We start from the raw sequence: 18,465 nt of genomic DNA, 5'->3' as shown, positions 1-18,465 counted from the left end.
GAAATAGCAATAATAATAATAATAATTAACATATAAGACCAAAACAGCTCTGTAATTATTTAGCCACATGAAGCTTTTTCCGTGACATGTCCATAAACAACCAGCTAAAGGTTTGCTGTGTGACAGAAAAGCAAAACTTTTATATTGTTTCAAGTACTGTTAGTTAGCCTTTATGTTAGCAACCAATCTTACCATTTAGCCTACCTAATACAAGGTGTTTTCATATAAGGGTAAACTATATAGTTACTAAAACTGATTATATATCAGGAGGCTGAGGTGGGAGGTTCATTTGAGGCCAGGAGTTTCAGGCTACAGCACGCTATGAACATGCCTGTGAAGAGCCACTGCACTCCAGCATGAGTAACACAATGATACCCTGTCTCTAAAGAGAAGGTAAAAGAAGCATGTTTTTTAGGGATAGTGTGCTGCTATGTTGCCCAGACTGTTTGATTTCTACCTCCTGGGCTCAAGCAATCCTCCTGCCTTGGCCTCCCGAAGTGCTGAAATTACAGGTGTGAGCCACTGTGCCCAGTCAAGAAAAAATAAAATTAAAAATAAAAATAAAGACAAAATATTAAAAATGTTTAAAAAGTGACTACATAAAGTTTAAGTGGTATTTAATAAACATTGCCGAATTAAGAATCAGGCTCACAGTTAAGGAGTGAAAGCAGGAATTCAGGATTTCACTCTATAGTAGGATTTCACTCTGGACTTTAAGAAACAGTCTCTGGGAACAAAAGGGACCAAAATCAAAGGTCTGTCTGCACAATACCTAAATGTGAAAGCCCCTTACTTGACTTAGTGTCTGCACTCCTACACATGCAATACTTAAAGCAACTTTTTAAAAAAAAGTCAGATACTTCGCTAAATATATTTTACAAATACAAACTGCTCTGCAAGAGCAGTGACAGAATTTTACAAAACAATGCATTATCAGAAATCATATATAAAAACAACTGTTTCCATAGGAAAATAGGAAGTAGGAAGACAAGGGAGTTTCCAGTTGCAGTAAAAATATTTTTTTCTTTAGGAGTATCAGTAACAAATTTTAGCTGCAAGAGGATGTTATAAAACCTAAGCATTGTTGAGGAAACCCTACAACTGAGCACACCTCACTTCTCCCCCCATTCCCAGCACTGTCATTAGCATAGCGGCCTTCAAATCAGCTAGGACAAACGAGAATGACTCAGAGCAGCAGTGCTGTCCAACTGCTCTTCTCTCCCACGCCACTCCTCCCCACCTGCTTATCTGATTGTTATACCAAACAGTAGTGTGCCTCATTGAAACTCTGCTCCTTAATCCACCCTATTAAGTTCATGTTACAAAAACACAATCTATAAGACAGGTGATGGCTTTATTTCTCTTCTCAACAATCTTATTATGTAGGCACTATTACACTGGAGTCCTGTTATTAACCTATGAGCATAGACGGTGCAACTCATTTAAATTTCAGGCCACTGCATCTAGTTACACTATGAGCTTATGACCCAGGATGACCTTGAGATGGGCGAAGCATTTCTCTTTTTCCCTCAGTAAAAATCAAATCCCACATGCCTCTCTCAAAGTATAAGCTATTTTGAATGTGAGTCTAAAGTTTACTTTAATTTTGCATGTATGCCGGGTGTGGTGGCTCAAGCCTGTAATCCCAGCACTTTGGGAGGCCGAGGCGGGTGGATCACGAGGTCAAGAGATCGAGACCATCCAGGTCAACATGGTGAAACCCCATCTCTACTAAAAACACAAAAAATTAGCTGGGCATGGTGGCGCGTGCCTGTAATCCCAGCTACTCAGGAGGCTGAGGCAGGAGAATTGCCTGAACCCAGGAGGCGGAGGTTGAGGTGAGCCGAGATTGCGCCATTGCACTCCAGCCTGGGCAACGAGCGAAACTCCGTCTCAAAAAAAAAAAAAAAAAAAAAATTTGCATATAAGCAAATTTTCCTGTCCTGCTAGCTTTGGAATCAAATTAAGAACAAAACCATATAGTACTTCCATTTCACAGAGGTTGTTAAATGGCTTGACCAGGGACATAAGTAGTACTCAGACATTTGCCTGACCCCTTTATAACCTCCAAAGACTAATTTCTTGGTATCACTTCCAAATACTTTACAATGTTTACTAAAAACACATTTTCAAGTCTGTTTTTATGAATCTTAAGCAGTAAAGCAAATCCAAACATAAAAATAATTATATTAAATGAATATAGTTAAACATACTGACTAAAAGACATTGTCAGAGTGGGACAAGACTCATCTATTTGCTATTTACAAGAAATCACTTTAGGCTGGCGTTAATGGCTCTCATGCCTGTAATCCCAGCACTTTGGGAGGCCGACGCAGGCAGATCACGAGATCAGGAGTTTGAGACCAGCCTGGCCAACAAGGTGAAACCCTGTCTCTACTAGAAACACAAAAATTGGCCAAGCATGGTGGCACATGCCTGTAATCCCAGCTACTCAGGAGTCTGAGGCAGGAGAATCGCCTGCAGCTGGGAGGTGGAGGTTGCAGTGAGCTAACATCACACCGTGACTGCACTCCAGCCTGGGCAACAGAGCGAGACTCAGTCTCAAAAAAAAAAATAAGGGAGAGAAATAGATAAACCCACAATTATAGTTAAAGACTTCAACATTCCTCTCTTGGTAATCAGTAAAACAAGTAGAAAATCAGCAAAGATATAAAAAAAACTCACCAACACTAATAGCCAACTGGATTTAATTGACATTTATAGAACACTACACAAAAAAAGCAGAATGTGCATTCTTTTCAAGTGCACGAAGAACTGAAATAATGTGTGTTTTCTAGCCATGATGGAATTAAATTAGAAGTCATCTGAGACTCCATCTCAACAACCAAAAAAGAAAGGTATCAAATTAACAATATATGCCTCACCATTAAGAAACTAGAAAAAAAAAAAAAAAAAGTAAAATCTGAAGCAAGCATTAGAAAGAAATAAAGAAATCAACGAAATTGAAAACAGAAAATCAGAAACAAAATTCAATCAGACCAAAATCTGGTTCTTTAAAAATATAAAGTGGATAAACCTCTAGTCAGATTGACAAAAGAAAAAGACAAAAGGTACAAATTATCAATATCAGGACTGAAAAGAGACATCACTACAGACCCCACAGATATTAAAATAAGAGGCTATGGCAAGCAACTCTAAGCACATAAACTTGACAACTTAGATAAAATGCACCAGTATCTTATTAACAAAAACCACAGGTTGGACACAGTGGCTCATGCCTGTAATTCTAGGGCACTTTGGGAGGCCGAGGCAAGTAGACCTGAATTCAGGGATTCCAGACCAGCCTGGCCAACATGGAGAAACCCTATCTCTACTAAAAATAAAAAAATTCACGAGGCATAAGGGTGGGTCCTATAATCCCACTACTAGGGAGGCTGAAGCATGAGAATCACTTGAACCCAGGAGGCAGAGACTGCAGTGAGCAGAGATTGTTCCACTGCATTCTAGCCTGGGCGACAGAGTGAGACTCTGTCTCAAACACAACACAACACCACACCACAAACTACCAAAACTTACACAAGAAGAAATAGACAAAAAACAAAATAGACAATATAAATATTCTTACACCTAATAAATAAAATCTTACATGACTGAAAAGAAAATTATAAAAAACTATCCTGGAATTATTAACCATCTTATTCGATTCAGATAAAAACTCAAATACAATTTAAAGTCTTTTAAAAGATATACCTGCATTCATTCAGTGGCTTTATAATAGTTAACTTGTCTGCCTGCTATCAAATGGGCACATTTCTATGGATAGTAATGCAAAAGACATAATGTGCTGTACTCGACTGAATTTTTATGAATACTTCTTCATGTCTCATAAATGTGGACAGTGTGGCCATTCTTAAAATGATCTTTACTTATCAAAGTAAATCAGATACTCTTTTGTAATATCAAGTGAATTACTAACTATACACGTAGTCAAGAGTATTGCTTGGGTAAGTACATCCTGACACATGTACTAACGGCTAAATCCTACAGAACAGGACACTTCATACGAGTGAAGTGACCCTGAAAAGTTGTGTAGAATCAGCTGGGTGCAGTGGCTCATGACTGTAATCCCAGCACTTCAAGAAGACAAGGCAGGCAGATCACTTGAGGTCAGGAGTTCAAGACCAGCCTGGCTGACATGGTGAAACCCATCTCTACTAAAAAATACAAAAATTAGCTGAACGTGGTGGCACATGCCTGTAATCCCAGCTACTGGGGAGGCTGAGGTAGAAAAATCGCTTGAACCTGGAAGGCAGAGGTTGAGGCTCCAGTGAGCCAAGATTGCGCCACTGCACTCCAGCCTGGGCAAAGAAGTGAGACTCCAACTCAAAAAAAAAAAAAAAGTTGTGTAAAATCCACTATTTAGTTAATATACTCAAAGAGTGCTAGTATTTTATGAGACTGAACCATATGAAATTGCCAATTATCAAATGATTAAACCTAGAACAATGTAAGCACTGCATTCCTTGTTTTACGATTTGTCATTCTCAAGAGTGCTAATGAATTACCTTGGATGTTAAGGACTGAGGTTCACTGAACATATGCCAAACATATTCTGGAGACTTTTCACAACAGATTATGTGCAAATCTAGGATCTCAACTTTTACTAGGAAAGCAGTACTTAACATGACTACAGAACTTTTCACCTGTACTTTTATTAAGCTTCTAAAATTTAAAAAAAAAAAATTTTTTTTAGAAACAGCATCTTGCTCTGTTGATCAAACTGGAGTGCAGTGCTGCAATCATAGCTCACAGCAGCAGCCTTAAACCCATGAGCCCAAGCCATCCTCCCACCTCACCCTCCCAAGTACAGGTGAACACCACCATGCCTGGCTAATTAAAAAAATTTTGTGTATGTGTAGAGACAAGGTCTTGCTATGTTGCCCAGGCTGGTCTCAAACTCCTGGCTTCAAGCAATCCTCCTGCTTGGGCCTCTCCCTAAGTACTGCGAATGAACTACCATGCTTGGTCATACTTCTGCTTTCAGCACTCTATTTTTTTGTTTGTTTGTTTTTTGAGACAGGGTCTGGCTCCGTCACCCAGGCTGACATGCAGTGGTGTAATTTCTGCTCACTGCAACCTCTGCTTCCCAGGCTCAAGTAATCCTCCAGCCTCAGCCTCCCAAGCAGCTGAGACTACAGGCAAAAATGAGAGCCACCACACTCAGCTAATTTTTGTATTTTTAGAGAAAGGGTTTCACCATGTTGGCCAGGCTGGTCTCGAACTTCTGAGCTCAAAATGATCCACCCATCTCTGCCTTCCAAAGTGCTGGGATTACAGGTGTGAGCCACCAAGCCTGGCCTATTTTTAATTCTAAACAAAACAAAAGAAAAACCTTGTTACCTGAAGCACGGATTCACTACTGAACAAGGATTAAGGTCCATCAAGGCTTTCTAGTGATACTTATTTTAAAAAATAAATCAAGGCTAAAAACGTTAAAAGAGAGAGAAGGCAATCAAATTTTTAGGATTATCTCATTCCTTTGCTCAAAATCCTTTAATATCTCCCTACCTCACAGAATTTCAGTATTCTCTTCCCTCTTCTACTCCAGCCGCTTGCCGTCCCTCAAACATGCAAGTACAGTCCTCTATTGCTTAATAACCAGGTTCTGCGAAACGTGTAATTCGGCAATTTCGTCACTGCGTGAACATCACGGAGTGTACTTAAACCTAGATGGTACGGCCTACTACACACCTAGGCTATATGGTATACTTGCTCCCTCCTAGGCTACAAACCTGTAGGATGTTACTACACTGAATACTGTAGGCAACTTTAACACAATGTAAGTATTTGTGTATCTGAACATACCTAAACATTAAAAAGTTACAGAAAAAATAAGGTATTCAATATGTAAGACCAAGAGACAGAAGTGTCATTTGGCGCACGACTGTACCACACTACTCCTCAGGGCTATACTGTTTACCTCTACACAAACGCTCTTCCTAAATATGCCTCACTTCATCTCCTTCGGATACCTGCTTAAACGTCATCTTCTCAAAATGGCCTTGTTTTAGTACCAACTTACTAAAATAGTAGTCCAACTACAAGTCACCGTAGTTTTTTCCTAGTTGTCTCTCTCTTCCCCGCAGGAGAATATAAACTATAAAAGGGAGGCCTTTGTTTTAGGCACTGCTCTATCTCCAGAGCCTACAGCAGCAGAGATTCTCGTAAGAATCTGCAGAAGATGCTGCACAAAGACAGTAAATACACATGTGCCTCCAATCAACACTTTGGTCACACACACCAAAAGAAGCTAAGAAAACAGTTTGAAACCGTGCACGCTCTGCTACTCAGAATGAAACAACTATGCTTTAGAAGGGAATGCTTTATTTTCAAAAAAGTACACTAACAAACGGCTGGAAAACAAAACATTGGTGCTAAACCCGTGCAAGCTGCCCTTCTGCTGGTCCAGAACGCGCGGGTTTATCACCAAAGACGTCCCCAGGAAGACGGAATTCCAGCTAAAGACCAAGGACAAACGGAGGCGGCGGTAACGTCTTCGTGACATATCGTGATTGGGAAACACGCACGGTTTCCCACCAGTTCAAACTCCATAGCACGAAGCGAGACGCCGGAGACCGGCCCGGAGCGCGCGCCCCGCGAGGACGCTAGGAGGGAAAGCGCTCCAGGAACCGCGCCTCCTGCCCCCGGGGCCAAGCCGGCGCGAGGACTCGGTGCGCGGGCGCGGGGCGCGTGGGGCTCGGGAGGACGGGCCGGCTGCGAGCTGGGGGCGCGCCTGGGCCACCGTCCCCCGCGCTGCTTTCCGTCGCGGAGACCGAACGCGGCCGCCCCTCCGCCCGCACTCGAGGGCCGACCCTCCCTCTGCCCCGGCGGCCCGCGGCGCTCCCCGGGCTCCAGCTCACCCGGCTCCCGGTTGATCTCGATGTCGAAGTGGCACTGCGGCCGGTCCTGCGCCCCCATCGCGGCCGAGGCGGCGGCACGAGCTGGGAGAGAGGGGGAGGAACGCGGTCAGGGCGGGGGCGGGGCGGGCGGGGACCGAGTCCAGACACGGCGCCCTCCCGCCCCGGGCCTCGCGGTTCCCGCGCAGCGCGCGCGCATGCGGGCGAGCTCTTCACCTGGCCGGCGTCCAGCAGGAGCGGGTCCCCGTGGACAGAGGAGAAACCGCCGCCACCGCGGCCAGACCCCAACGCCGCCAACGGAACGTCGGCGCCTGCGCCCGGCCCCCAAGTGCCACGCGAAACCCCGCGAGAGTCGGCGCAAATACCGCGAGAGGACGAGCCGGACGGGGGTGGTCACCCGACGGCGGCGGCGGCGGCGGGGGCGCGCGCACGGGGGTGTGTCCGCTGAGCTCCCGCGGAGGTTCGAGCCGGCGCTCCCACACCTGCGCGCGTCCCGTTTGCCCCGCCCCCTGCAGTCAGCCGCCCAATCTGAGAGCCGCGGATGCGCCTGCGCCCTCCGTCTCGTCCTGCGTGGCTGTGAGCGTCCGCGCACCGTTCGATACCGCGAGAATTCCACTTCCGGCGCCGCGAAGGAACCGAGTGAACCTGGGCTTTGAGTGTCCGTTAGCGGAGGCGGCGTTTTCTGTGCTCTTTTTGGTCCGGGGTGGTTCCGTCCGTGTCCTGCTGTTAGCCCTTTCAGGCTGAGGAATGCGTTCCTTCCCGCTTTGGCGCCAGCGTCACTGGCCATGCTGCATCTTTTTTTTTCTTTCTGAGATGGGGTTTCACCATGATGGCCAGGCTGGTCTTGAACTCCTGACCTCAGGTGATCCGCCCACTTCGGCCTCCCAAATTGCTGAGTTACAGGCGTGAGCCGCCGCGTCCGGCCCCGTTCTGCATCTTCCGTGAAGTTTCAGTTCCAGGCTTCGGCCGTTTTTAAAGCTGGTCTTTGGAGCTTAGCAGTTGCGATTGCAGATGTTTTGTTACGTAGGTTCATGTACGTTCTGAATTCAAGTCTTTTGTTACATGAATTATTGCGAAATCTTTCAATCTGGGCCTTCTCTTTTCATTATTTTGACTATGTTTTTGGTAAAAGAAGTTGTTAATTGTGGCGAAGTCAGTTGGTCAGTTTTTTTTGTTTTTGTTTTTGTTTTTGTTTTTGTTTTTTTTTTTGAGACAGAGTTTTGCTCTTGTCGCCGAGGCTGGAGCTTAATGGCGCAGTCTTGGCTCATTGCACCCTTCGCCTCCCAGGTTCAAGCGATTCTCCTGCCTCAGCCTTCCGAGTAGCTGGGATTACAGGCGTACGCCACCATGCCTGGCTGATTTTGTATTTAGTAGAGTTGGGGATTCTCCATGTTGGTCAGGCTGGTCTTGAACTCCCGACCTCAGGTGATCTGCCCGCCTCGGCCTCCCAAAGTGCTGGGATCAGGCCTGAGCCACCGAGCCCGGCGAGTTGGTCAGTTTCATCATTTATGGTTTGTGCTTTTTCTGTGCTAGGAAATCTCTGCCCACCTCAAGTTCGGGAAGGTCTTCTGTGTTCTCATATATGTCTTGTATAGTCTTTTACATATAAGTCTATTGTCTAATAGCGTTAATTTTTGCTTGTGTTGGCTGGTTGGTTAAATGTCACATTTTCCTATAGGGATACACAGTCGTTCCGTTACCGCTTGTTGAAAAGACTCATCCGTTGAATTACCTTTGTCTTGTGACCGTGTATGTGTGGGTCTATTTCTGGACTTTTGTTCCAATGACCTGTGTATCAGTACCAGGCTGTTAAGTTTTTTTTAACTATAAAATGTACATTACATGCAAGTTATTATTTTAAGTATTTTTAAGTGTACGGTTCACTGGCATTCACTATATTCACATTGTTGTGCAACCCTCACCACCATCCACCCGCGGAACATTTTTCATCTTGCAAAACTGAAACTTTGTATCCATTAAACAGTAACTTCCCATTTTCCCCTGATTCCAAGTTCCTGGAGGCCACCCTTCCACGTTCTGCCTCTGTAAATGTGTCTACTCACATGAGTAGACTCGTACAATATTTGTTCTTTTAGGCTGAGCGCAGTGGCTCATGCCTGTAATCCCTGCACTTTGGGAGGTCGAGACGGGTGCGTCACCTGAGGTCAGAAGTTCAAGACCAATGTAGCCATGGTGATGAAACCCCATCTCTGCTAAAACTACAGAAAATTAGCCGGGCGTGGTGGCAGGCACCTGTAATGCCAGCTACTCAGGAGGCTGAGGCAAGAGAATCACTGGAACCTGGGAGGCGGAGATTGCAGTGAGCCGAGATCGCATCACTGCACTCTAGCCTGGGCGACAAGAGCCAAACTCCATGTCAAAAAAAAAGTTGTACTTTTGTAACTGGGTGATTTCACTTAGCATGGCTTCCATTTCATCCATGTTGTAGCATGTCAGAGTTTCATTTTTTAAGGCTGGATAATATTCCATTGTATGTATATATCATATTTTGTCTATCCATTCACATGTCAGTGGATGGATTGCTTCTACCTTTTGGCTGTTGTGAATAGTGCTGTTATGAACATGGGTGTACAAATACTCTTTGAAACCTGCTTTCAATTATTTTGGGTATATGTCCAGAAATGGAATCACTGGATCATAAGTTAATTCCATTTACAATTTTTCCAGGAATTACCATACTGTTTTCCACAGCTGCACTATTTTACACTTCCATCAGCAATACACAAGGGTTCTAATTTTCCCACATCCTCACCAACACTTGTTATTTTCTGGTTTTGTTTATTGCCATCCTAATGGATGTGAAGTGGCACAGTGTAGTTTTATAGTAAATTTGGAAATTGGGCTCACCTAGATTGGGTGTCCAATCTTTTGGTTTCCCTGGGCCACATTGGAAGACTTGTCATCAACCACATATAAAATATACTAACACTAATGATAGCTAATGCGCTTTAAAAATATCGCCAGAAAAAAAGCAAGCTTGACTTAGATCATTTCCAACTTGTTTTCTGCACCTATGTCACTTTTTTGGGATGAGGGGTGGGTGAGATGGAGTCTCACTCTGTCGCCTAGGCTGGAGTGCAGTGGCACAATCTTGGCTCACTATAACCTCTGCCTCCCGGATTCAAGCAATTCTCCTTCCTCAGCCTCCAGAGTAGCTGGGACTACAGGTGTGTTCCACACCTGGCTGATTTTTCTGTAGTTTTAATAGAGATGGAGTTTCACCATGTTGGCCACACTGGTCTTGAACTCCTGACCTTGTGATCTGCCCATGTCAGCCTCCCAGAGTGCTGGGATTACAGGCATGAGCCACTGTGCCTGGCCACCTGTTACCACCTTTTTAAAGTGCAGTCAAACCTTTGGTACTTCCACACCATCAGAGAAGTGCTGTTCTTTGTCAGAGCTTGCCCATTCTACCTCCCTGAGAGTCCAGTGTGTCTATCAGAGGAGCAGTCTCTAGGCTGGATTGAGAAACAGGTGGTCCTGGATCTGATTTTGCTGACAGTTACAGATTTGAGCAGTATGAAACGTACATGTCTTTCTGGAGACGAAGTGGTTTCATAAAGCTAACTTTCATAATGGAGTCACGAAAGGAAAAGATGCATTGCCCGGCTTTGTAATTACTGTGTTTGGGACAGCAGCCTTCAATATAAATAGGTTTTAGAGCTCAGGAATGAAATACTTAATTTGGGATGTACTGAAAGAACTTTTTAAACCTCCTGGAATTCGTTCTTATCTTGACACTCCAGTAATTCTCTTCTTTCTGCCACTGGTTAGGTGACCTGAGACAAATCACTTTGATGTCTCTGAAGTTTACTTTCTTCATCTGTAAAATAACTGAGATGACATACCTCTTTTCTAAGGGCCTGCCTCTCTCAAAGATTGCTTTATTCTGTCCTGTGATTCGAAATTATACTTCAGATGATTTGAAGATACAGAATGTGATTTGATCTGTGGTTAAGGTGAAGAAACTACTGGGACAAGGCAGGCCTAGGCATAGTATCAACCGAAAGGACTGACACCTCCTCCCTTTCTTCTGAGAGTGGTAGAAAGTTGGTATCCAAAGAGTTTACAGACTCAGGCTTAATTTGTCCATGATTTACCCTGAAGAAGAACTATTGGTAGTAGGAATTTTCAGGTGGCGATTCTGGGTATTTAGCCTTTTAGAGTGTGATTATGCCAGTGATTGGAACTCAGGGGCTAGGACTCTGGAAAACAATCAGGAATCCTAGTGGGGAAATAAACAAAATGATTTTCTAGAAAATAGAAATGATCAAAATTGGCTCAAAAGAAATAGAAGTCTTGAATAAACCAATAAACATTGAAAAGACATTGAATTAGCAATCCCAAATCTCCAGACAACTGTGGAAGACATTTTGAGACAAATGGGAAATTTGATTATGGCCTAGATGTTACATGATACCAAGGAAATATATTTAATTTTGTTAGATGTGGTAATGAAATTTTGATTATGTAAGAATATGTGGTGTGGTGGCTCACACCAGTGGTCCCAGCAATTTGGGAGGCCAAGACAGAGGATCCCTTGAGGAGTTAGAGACCAGCCCTGGCACCATAGCGAGGCCCTGTCTCTACAAAAAGTTTAAACAGTAGCTGGGCATGGTGGCACACATCTATAGTCTCAGCTTCTTGGGAGGCTGAAATGAGAGAATTGCTTAAGCCAGGAGCTGAAGCCTGCAGTGAGCTGTCATTGTGCCACTGCACACCAGCCTGGATGACAGATTTAGACCCTATCTCTAAAAAACAAAAAATGTCTTTGTCTTCTCGTCCTTAGTTTTTTAGAGGATGCATGCTGATGTTATGTAAGAATGAAAACACATGACATCTGGGATTTGCTTTAAAATACTTTGTAAAACAAAAATTAAGAAAATAAATTTTCTTTTTTCTTAGTTTCTTCTTTTTTTTTTTTTTTTTTTTGGAGACCGTGTCTTCCTCTGTCTGCTAGGCTGAAGTGCAGTGGCACAAACATGGCTTACTACAGGCTTGACCTTCTGGGCTCAAGTGATCCTCCCACCTCAGCCTCCCAAATAGCTTGGACCACAAGCACAAGCCAGCATGCCCCACTAATTTTTAAATTTTTTGTGGAGATGGGGGTCTTGCCATGTTGCCCAGGCTGATCACAAACTCCTGGGTTGAAGCCATCTTCCTGCCTTGGCCTCCCAAAATGCTGGGATTACAGGCATTACAGGCTGGGATTACGAGCCACCACGCCTAGCCAGAAAATAAATTTTAAAATGGATATTCAGTGAAATTGGCAAAAATCTTGTTAATTGCCTCTAAATGATAGATGGGATTTATTGAGCTATGTTCTCTACTTTTATATATCTTTGAAATTTTTCATAATGAAACTATTGAGAACAAACGTAGTCTTCCTTTCCACAAGATACAAGTTCCAGATTGTTTTGTAGGCAAATTTTTTCAGACCCTAAAGCAACAATAATCTCTTTCTCAAATGTTTTGGAAAATTAAAAAACAGAGAAGTTTATCTAACCTACTTTGTGAATATCAAGACAGTACAAGAAGGTTAGAGGCCAGGGAATTGAGTTTACACAGATGCAGAAAACACAGGGAAACCTGAGGTCGCCAGAATGGCGGGCGTGGGTTTGGTGGCTGGAGAGCTTGTGGATGTGCTGCCTTATTTTGATGAAGGTTATAAAGCCACTGTTGTGCTGGAAGTGGCTGTAGCACTGGCAGAGGAGGAAACTTGCAGATACCGACCAGCTGTGAACTGCCTGAGCTACCTGACAGCTGGGATTATTCTGCCTTTGAAACTGACATAATGAGAAATGAATTTGAAAGACTGGCTCCTTGACAATCAGTTGAATGTCTGTATGAAACGATATGAGCTTACAGCCCCTTCCTCTGGTTAAAAAAAAAAAATGGCATTACTGCATGGCAAGAATATGTAAACAATTTTATGGCCCAGCTAGAGCATCAAGCAGTTAGAATTGAGAATCTGGAACTAATGTCATAGCATGGAAGTACTGCCTGAAAAGTATGCAATGAAAATCTAGTTCATGTAATTGAACACATACAGAACAAACTTCAGAATAAAACATACTCAAGATTTAAACTGGCAGAGAAAGAACATGCAACTCACAGCTGGATGTAGATTGAGAGAAATTGAGTCAAATTGGGTATCTCTGATCAGTAAGATTATGAGATTGAATGGATGATTGTTCAGCTAGAAAATTAAATCTATCAAATTAAGCAGCAACATGGAGAGGCAAACAAAGAAAACATCTGGCAAGACTTCTGAAAAGATAGTTTAGCAGGTAGTAGAAAAGATAGTTTAGTAGGTAGAAGAAAAGGTGGGCTTTCACAAAAAGCATCTGAACTTTTTTTTTTTTTGAGACCGAGTTTCACTCTTGTTACCCAGGCTGGAGTGCAGTGGCACGATCTCGGCTCACCGCAACTTCCGCCTCCTGGGTTTAAGCATTTCTTCTGCCTCAGCCTCCCAGGTAGCTGGGACTACAGGCATGTGCCACCATGCCCAGCTAATTTTGTATTTTTAGTAGAGACGGGGTTTCACCATGTTGACCAGGATGGTCTTGATCTCTTGACCTCGTGATCCACCTGCCTCGGCCTCCCAAAGTGCTGGGATTACAGGCATGAGCCACCGCGCTCGGCCGCATCTGAACTTTTAATGAACTGTGAAGGACAATAGCATCTTCCCCCAAACCAATGATGTTTCAGTGTTTAGAAATCATAGAATGTGTGGGCTGCTGTGGTAATTTTAGTTGTATATCTCAACAATTAAAATCTCTAGCTTGGTGGTATTTTTATAGCCATTAAAAAATCTTTAGGCTTTCAAAATAAGTATGACTTTAGAATAATATTATGTCACAGAGTTAATTTTGAGCTACGTGGGCCATACTTTATATCCAAGGATCTTTATTTAAAGTTCTCAACGTGTACAGGAAGTTGGAAACTTTTGGTTTATGACTTTGTCTGATAAAGAGATAGTTCTAAACACATTGTTATTACAAAAAAAGAAAGAGACCAATCTCATTATAAACGTGGATTTAAAATTCAAATAAAATATTAGCAAATGGAGTTTAGCAGTGTTTCAACTGCAGAATGTTCATGACCTAATTGGCTTTAACTCAGGAATGCAAAGATGGTTCAACATCAGAACACTTATTCCTATAATACAGCAGATTAGCATATTAAGAAAATGTATATGTTTATCCCGATATAGGTAGGGTGAATCAGTTGTCAACACACTGTTTCTCAGTTCCCAGTGCACCCTTCAATATATCCTCTGTCATCCACAATTCAGCCTCAAGCAGGGATCCCTGTTCCGACCCTACCTTCCAAATAACTTGGACATTTTTACAACTTGGGGGAGGGAGAAAAGAGATGAATGTAGGAAGAGAAAAGGAGTACAATGAGAAGATACATATATAATACTACTTTATTTGTTTGTGCCATTTTAAAAATTAAAAAATATCCTAGATCTTAAATAGGAAATTGTGCAGAAAAGACCTATTAATATGCTTAGCCCGAGACTGGTATCTTTAGGGAGGCCTGATTACAGGTTGGCCCTTGACTGGAATCAAGGAACTTGAATGGAAAATAATTCCCTACACGCATATAACTTTCTCTAATTTACAAGAGTAGCTCCCTATGCCTAAACTATTTGTACAAACCATATGATGTACGCTGAACACCTACTTTCTAGGAGTCCACAATTTTGGTTTGTGCTAAGCAGCAGATGTGCCCAGCCGCTGGTAACGCCTTGGTACTGAGTCTCTAATGAACTTCCCCGGTAAACGTGTCACACATGTTGTCACAGTTCGTCACTGAACTGTGTCCTGCCGGGAGAGGACTCTTCGAAGCTTGCATCTGATTTCTTCCGGGCTTCAGCCCGTGTGCTTTTTCCCTTGCTGGTTTTACTTTGCATCTTCTTGTAGTAAATCATACACTGAGTTATGTGAGTCCTCCCAGTGAACCATCAAACCTGAGGTGACCTTGGGGACCCACGACACAGACACAGTTATCAGAATTTGGTTGAAAAATACACACACACACACACACACACACACACACACATAAAATTGGAATAAATTTTTTTGAAATTCTAGATTTTTTTGTGGAAAATGAGGAGTATAATATTTCATGAGGTACAGAAAAATTGACCCATCTCTGCCCCTCGTCAACAGCTAGACCACAACACCAGATTGTATGCAGACAGCTGGGATTGCAAGTGAGGAGGTTTCTCACCCCACAGTTAACCCAAGACACAAAATTTATATTTTAATAAGACGACATCCTCATGGCATTAGTCAAGATCAGGCGGAATTTCTCTGTACAGAGCAATGGGATATGGCCGTGGCAGCCTCTGGTCACGCACTTTTATGGCCTAGCAGTCTGAAGAGAAAGTGTTTTTCCTGGCAGAACCAGTAAGAAAAATTCTGGGGAAAGATTCTGATTGGCTTGATAAGGTTCACATGCCTATCCCTAGATCAGCCTCGGTGGCTGTGGGTAGATGTTATGATTGATCAGCCTAGGATAGAGCCAGTAACCGGGAGAAAGGCGTGGAGGTCTGGGGGATGAAGTTAGCAGTACAGAAGTGGCCACGGAGGCAATGGCAGTAACTTAAGAAGCCACGTCAACTGTGAATAACTACTAGACCCATCTTTTGGCCTTTCAGGTTAGTGGCCCTCTGCTACTAACTTGTTTTAAAACATGGCTGTATTTTCACAAATGTTTCCTGCTACATCCTCTTTATGAGAAAGCTTGGATCTCATCAAATTCATATGAAAAAAACCACTGCAACAAACACTTCTTGTCAACGAGGGTCTTTACTCATCTAATGTTGACCCTACTTGTTCACTGATTTCATCCCTTAAATTCTGCTTTGAATCCTTGGCTCCTGTACTTTCTCTGGAAATAGCCCTGGCCAAGCAGATTGGGTTTGGGTAAACATTTTTCAAATGCCTTGATGCTGATGGAAGCCATATTGGCTGAGCCAGTCCATCTGAATGACATTAGTGCCCTTATAAAAAGACCCAGGGGCTAAGCCTGGCAGTTTACATCTTTAACCCCAGCACTTTGGGGAGCTAAGGATCGAGGATCACTTGAAGCCAGGAGTTCAAGACCAGCCTGGGCAGCAAAGTGAGAACTCATCTCTACAAAAAATTTAAAAATTAGCCAGGTATGGTGGCATATGCCTGTAGTCCTGGCTACCTGGGAGGCTAAGAGGGGAGGGTCATTTCAGCCCAGAAGTTTGAGGTTACAGAGAGCTAGGATCGCACCACTGTGCTCCACCCTAGGCGACAGAGGGAGGCTCTGTCTCAAAAACAACAAATAAGACACCCAGAAGAGGCCCCTCACTGTCTCTGCCACATGAGGTTACAATGAAAAGGGGGCTGGCTGTCAGCCAGGAAATTGTCTCTCGAGGACACCAGATTTTCTGGGGCCCCAATCGTGGACTTCCCAACATTCAGAGCTGTGAGAAATAGTTCTGTTGTTTATAAGCCACTCGGCTTACAGCATTTTATTATAGCAGTGCAAAGGGACTAAGACAGGTAGTGATCTCAAGAAACTACATTCAGGGAATGAGGAGGGAAAAAGGGTGGTACCCACTGCAAGTGTGATATTAACCAGCTCCTGCAGCTGCTGATTGGAGCTTAATCCTGCTGGAGAACTCTGGGAACACACACAGAAGACACATCTCAGGGTTATCCCACCTGGGGATGTCTCTTGAGAGTCCCTGGTTGGGAGTTGCTCCCAGGGGTGATAATCCTTAGGTTCTTCTAGCCTGCTACACCTGGGCAAAGCAGACTTCCAGTTTTAGAAAAATGTCCTCGGGAATAGAGGTACAATATGGACAGTTGGGAGTCAGCTGGAGCACGGTTAGAGGAATAAAGTTCAATTAAGTTCAAGTTCAAGAAATGAGAGTAGAATGCTGATAGCTTCTTCCGCAACTGGCAAGTCATTTTTTGTTTGCAAACAAGGGAGTGCTCAGGAATGGAGAGACTTAGATGTTTTCTGACCCACAAGAGGCTCTTGATCATTTCTACATGGAATCCCTGCAGCCTCCATGTCTGGGTGATGGCTCAGGCATTTCTTGGGCTTGCATGGTGCCCTGGTCTGTGCCAGGGCGTGAGTCTTTTTTTAATCTTGCCAAGCTTAGGAGCTCCCTGAAAGTAGGGCCCAGTGCCCTCCCTCCTCGTTTTCCTCACTGTAGAGCCAAGCTCAGGCCTGGTCAAATGAGGACTCATGTTATAATTGAACTGATGACCACATAGGTGAATATTGCTCTATAAATGGACTCGAGGGATTAAAAAACAGTCGGAATGAAGGATATTTGCTTGGCTGTTGCCTCTGCCTGCATGGCTGGGTCCCTTGTTCTTCATATCTCAGCTGCAGCGTTCACTCCTCAGGCCATCCCTTACTCTGTAATCTCAAGTAGTCACACACATGCTCCTCAGCACGTCATCCTGTTGCAATTCTCTTTAAAGCACTTCTGTTTAAAAAATATATATTTATTTTTTGGCTGGGCATGGTGGCTTATCCCTGTAATCCCAGCACTTTGGAAGGCCGAGGCAGGTGGATCACTTGAGGTCAGGAGTTCCAGGCCAGCCCGGCCAATATGTTGAAAATCTGTCTCTACTAATACAAAAATTAGCCAGGCATGATGGCACGCACCTGTAGTCCCAGCTACTTGGGAGGCTGAGGTGGGAGAATCTCTCGAACCCAGGAGGCAGAAGTTGCAGTGAGCTGAGCTCATGCCATTGCACTCCAGCCTGGGTGACAGGGAGACCCAGTCTTGGGAAAATAAAGTAAAATAAAAATAAATAAATAATTTTTTGGAGACAGGGTCTCACTCTGTTGCTCAGGCTGGAGTGCCGTGGTGTGATCACAGCTCACTGCAGCGTTGAACTCCTATCTCAGCCTTCTAACTAGGTGGGACTGCCGGTGCTCACCACTATACTAAGCTCTTATTTTTTTGGAGACGGAGTCTCACTCTGTTGCCCAGGCTGGAGTGCAGTGGTACCATCTTGGCTCGCTGCAACCTCTGCCTCCCGGGTTCATGTGATTCTCTTGCCTCAGCCTCCTGAGTAGCTGGGACTACGTGTGCCACCGTGCCCGGCTAATTGTATGTATTTTTAGTAGAGATGGGGTTTCACCATGTTAGCTAGGATAGTCTCGACCTCGTAACCTCGTGATCCACCTGCCTCGGCCTCCCAAAGTGCTGGAATCATAGGCGTGAGCCACCACACCCGGCCGCTAATTCTTTTTTTAAATTCTTTGTAGAGATAGAGTCTCTCTGGTTAGCCCAGGCTGGTCTCAAACTCCTGGGTCAAGCAATGCATACACCTCAGCCTCCCAAAGTGCTGGCATTGCAGGCATGGCCACTGTGTTTGGGTCTACAAAGCACTTACTGCTACAGAAAGCTGTTCTTATTTATACTTTACTCCATGTCCCTCCCAACAAGATTAAAGGTTGCATGAGAACAGGGGCATTGTCTAGCTTCCTCACTGTGGTGTTCTGTGCACATAGTAGTCAATCAGTAAATAGTTGTTGAATTACCTAAACACAA

At 43.9% G+C, this 18,465-nt stretch overlaps 1 protein-coding gene and 1 pseudogene across 3 annotated transcripts in view; one reads left to right on the top strand and one right to left on the bottom strand.

Annotated features, from left to right (window-relative positions):
• Positions 1–7,219, bottom strand: part of NKTR (natural killer cell triggering receptor) — a 49,707-nt gene extending 42,488 nt beyond the window's left edge. Inside the window, exons 1-2 of one of the 3 annotated variants that reach the window (XM_039461921.2) lie at positions 7,095–7,219; positions 6,882–6,962 (exon numbers count right to left, since the gene is read on the bottom strand). In XM_039461921.2, coding sequence (XP_039317855.2) covers positions 6,882–6,939 — 58 coding nt within the window. In that variant the 5' untranslated portion in view covers positions 6,940–6,962; positions 7,095–7,219. The remainder of the gene's footprint in view (positions 1–6,881; positions 6,963–7,094) is intronic. The other 2 variants (XM_039461918.2, XM_039461919.2) reach the window with 2 other exon arrangements.
• Positions 7,220–11,857: 4,638 nt separating this feature from the next.
• LOC101040258 (pre-mRNA-splicing factor SPF27 pseudogene) lies at positions 11,858–13,610 on the top strand (annotated as a pseudogene).
• Positions 13,611–18,465: the final 4,855 nt, after the last annotated feature.

Source organism: Saimiri boliviensis, chromosome 9, assembly GCF_048565385.1.
Source record: "Saimiri boliviensis isolate mSaiBol1 chromosome 9, mSaiBol1.pri, whole genome shotgun sequence".
NCBI classification, from domain to species: Eukaryota; Metazoa; Chordata; class Mammalia; order Primates; family Cebidae; genus Saimiri; species Saimiri boliviensis.
This window is presented reverse-complemented; position numbering and strand designations above follow the sequence as displayed.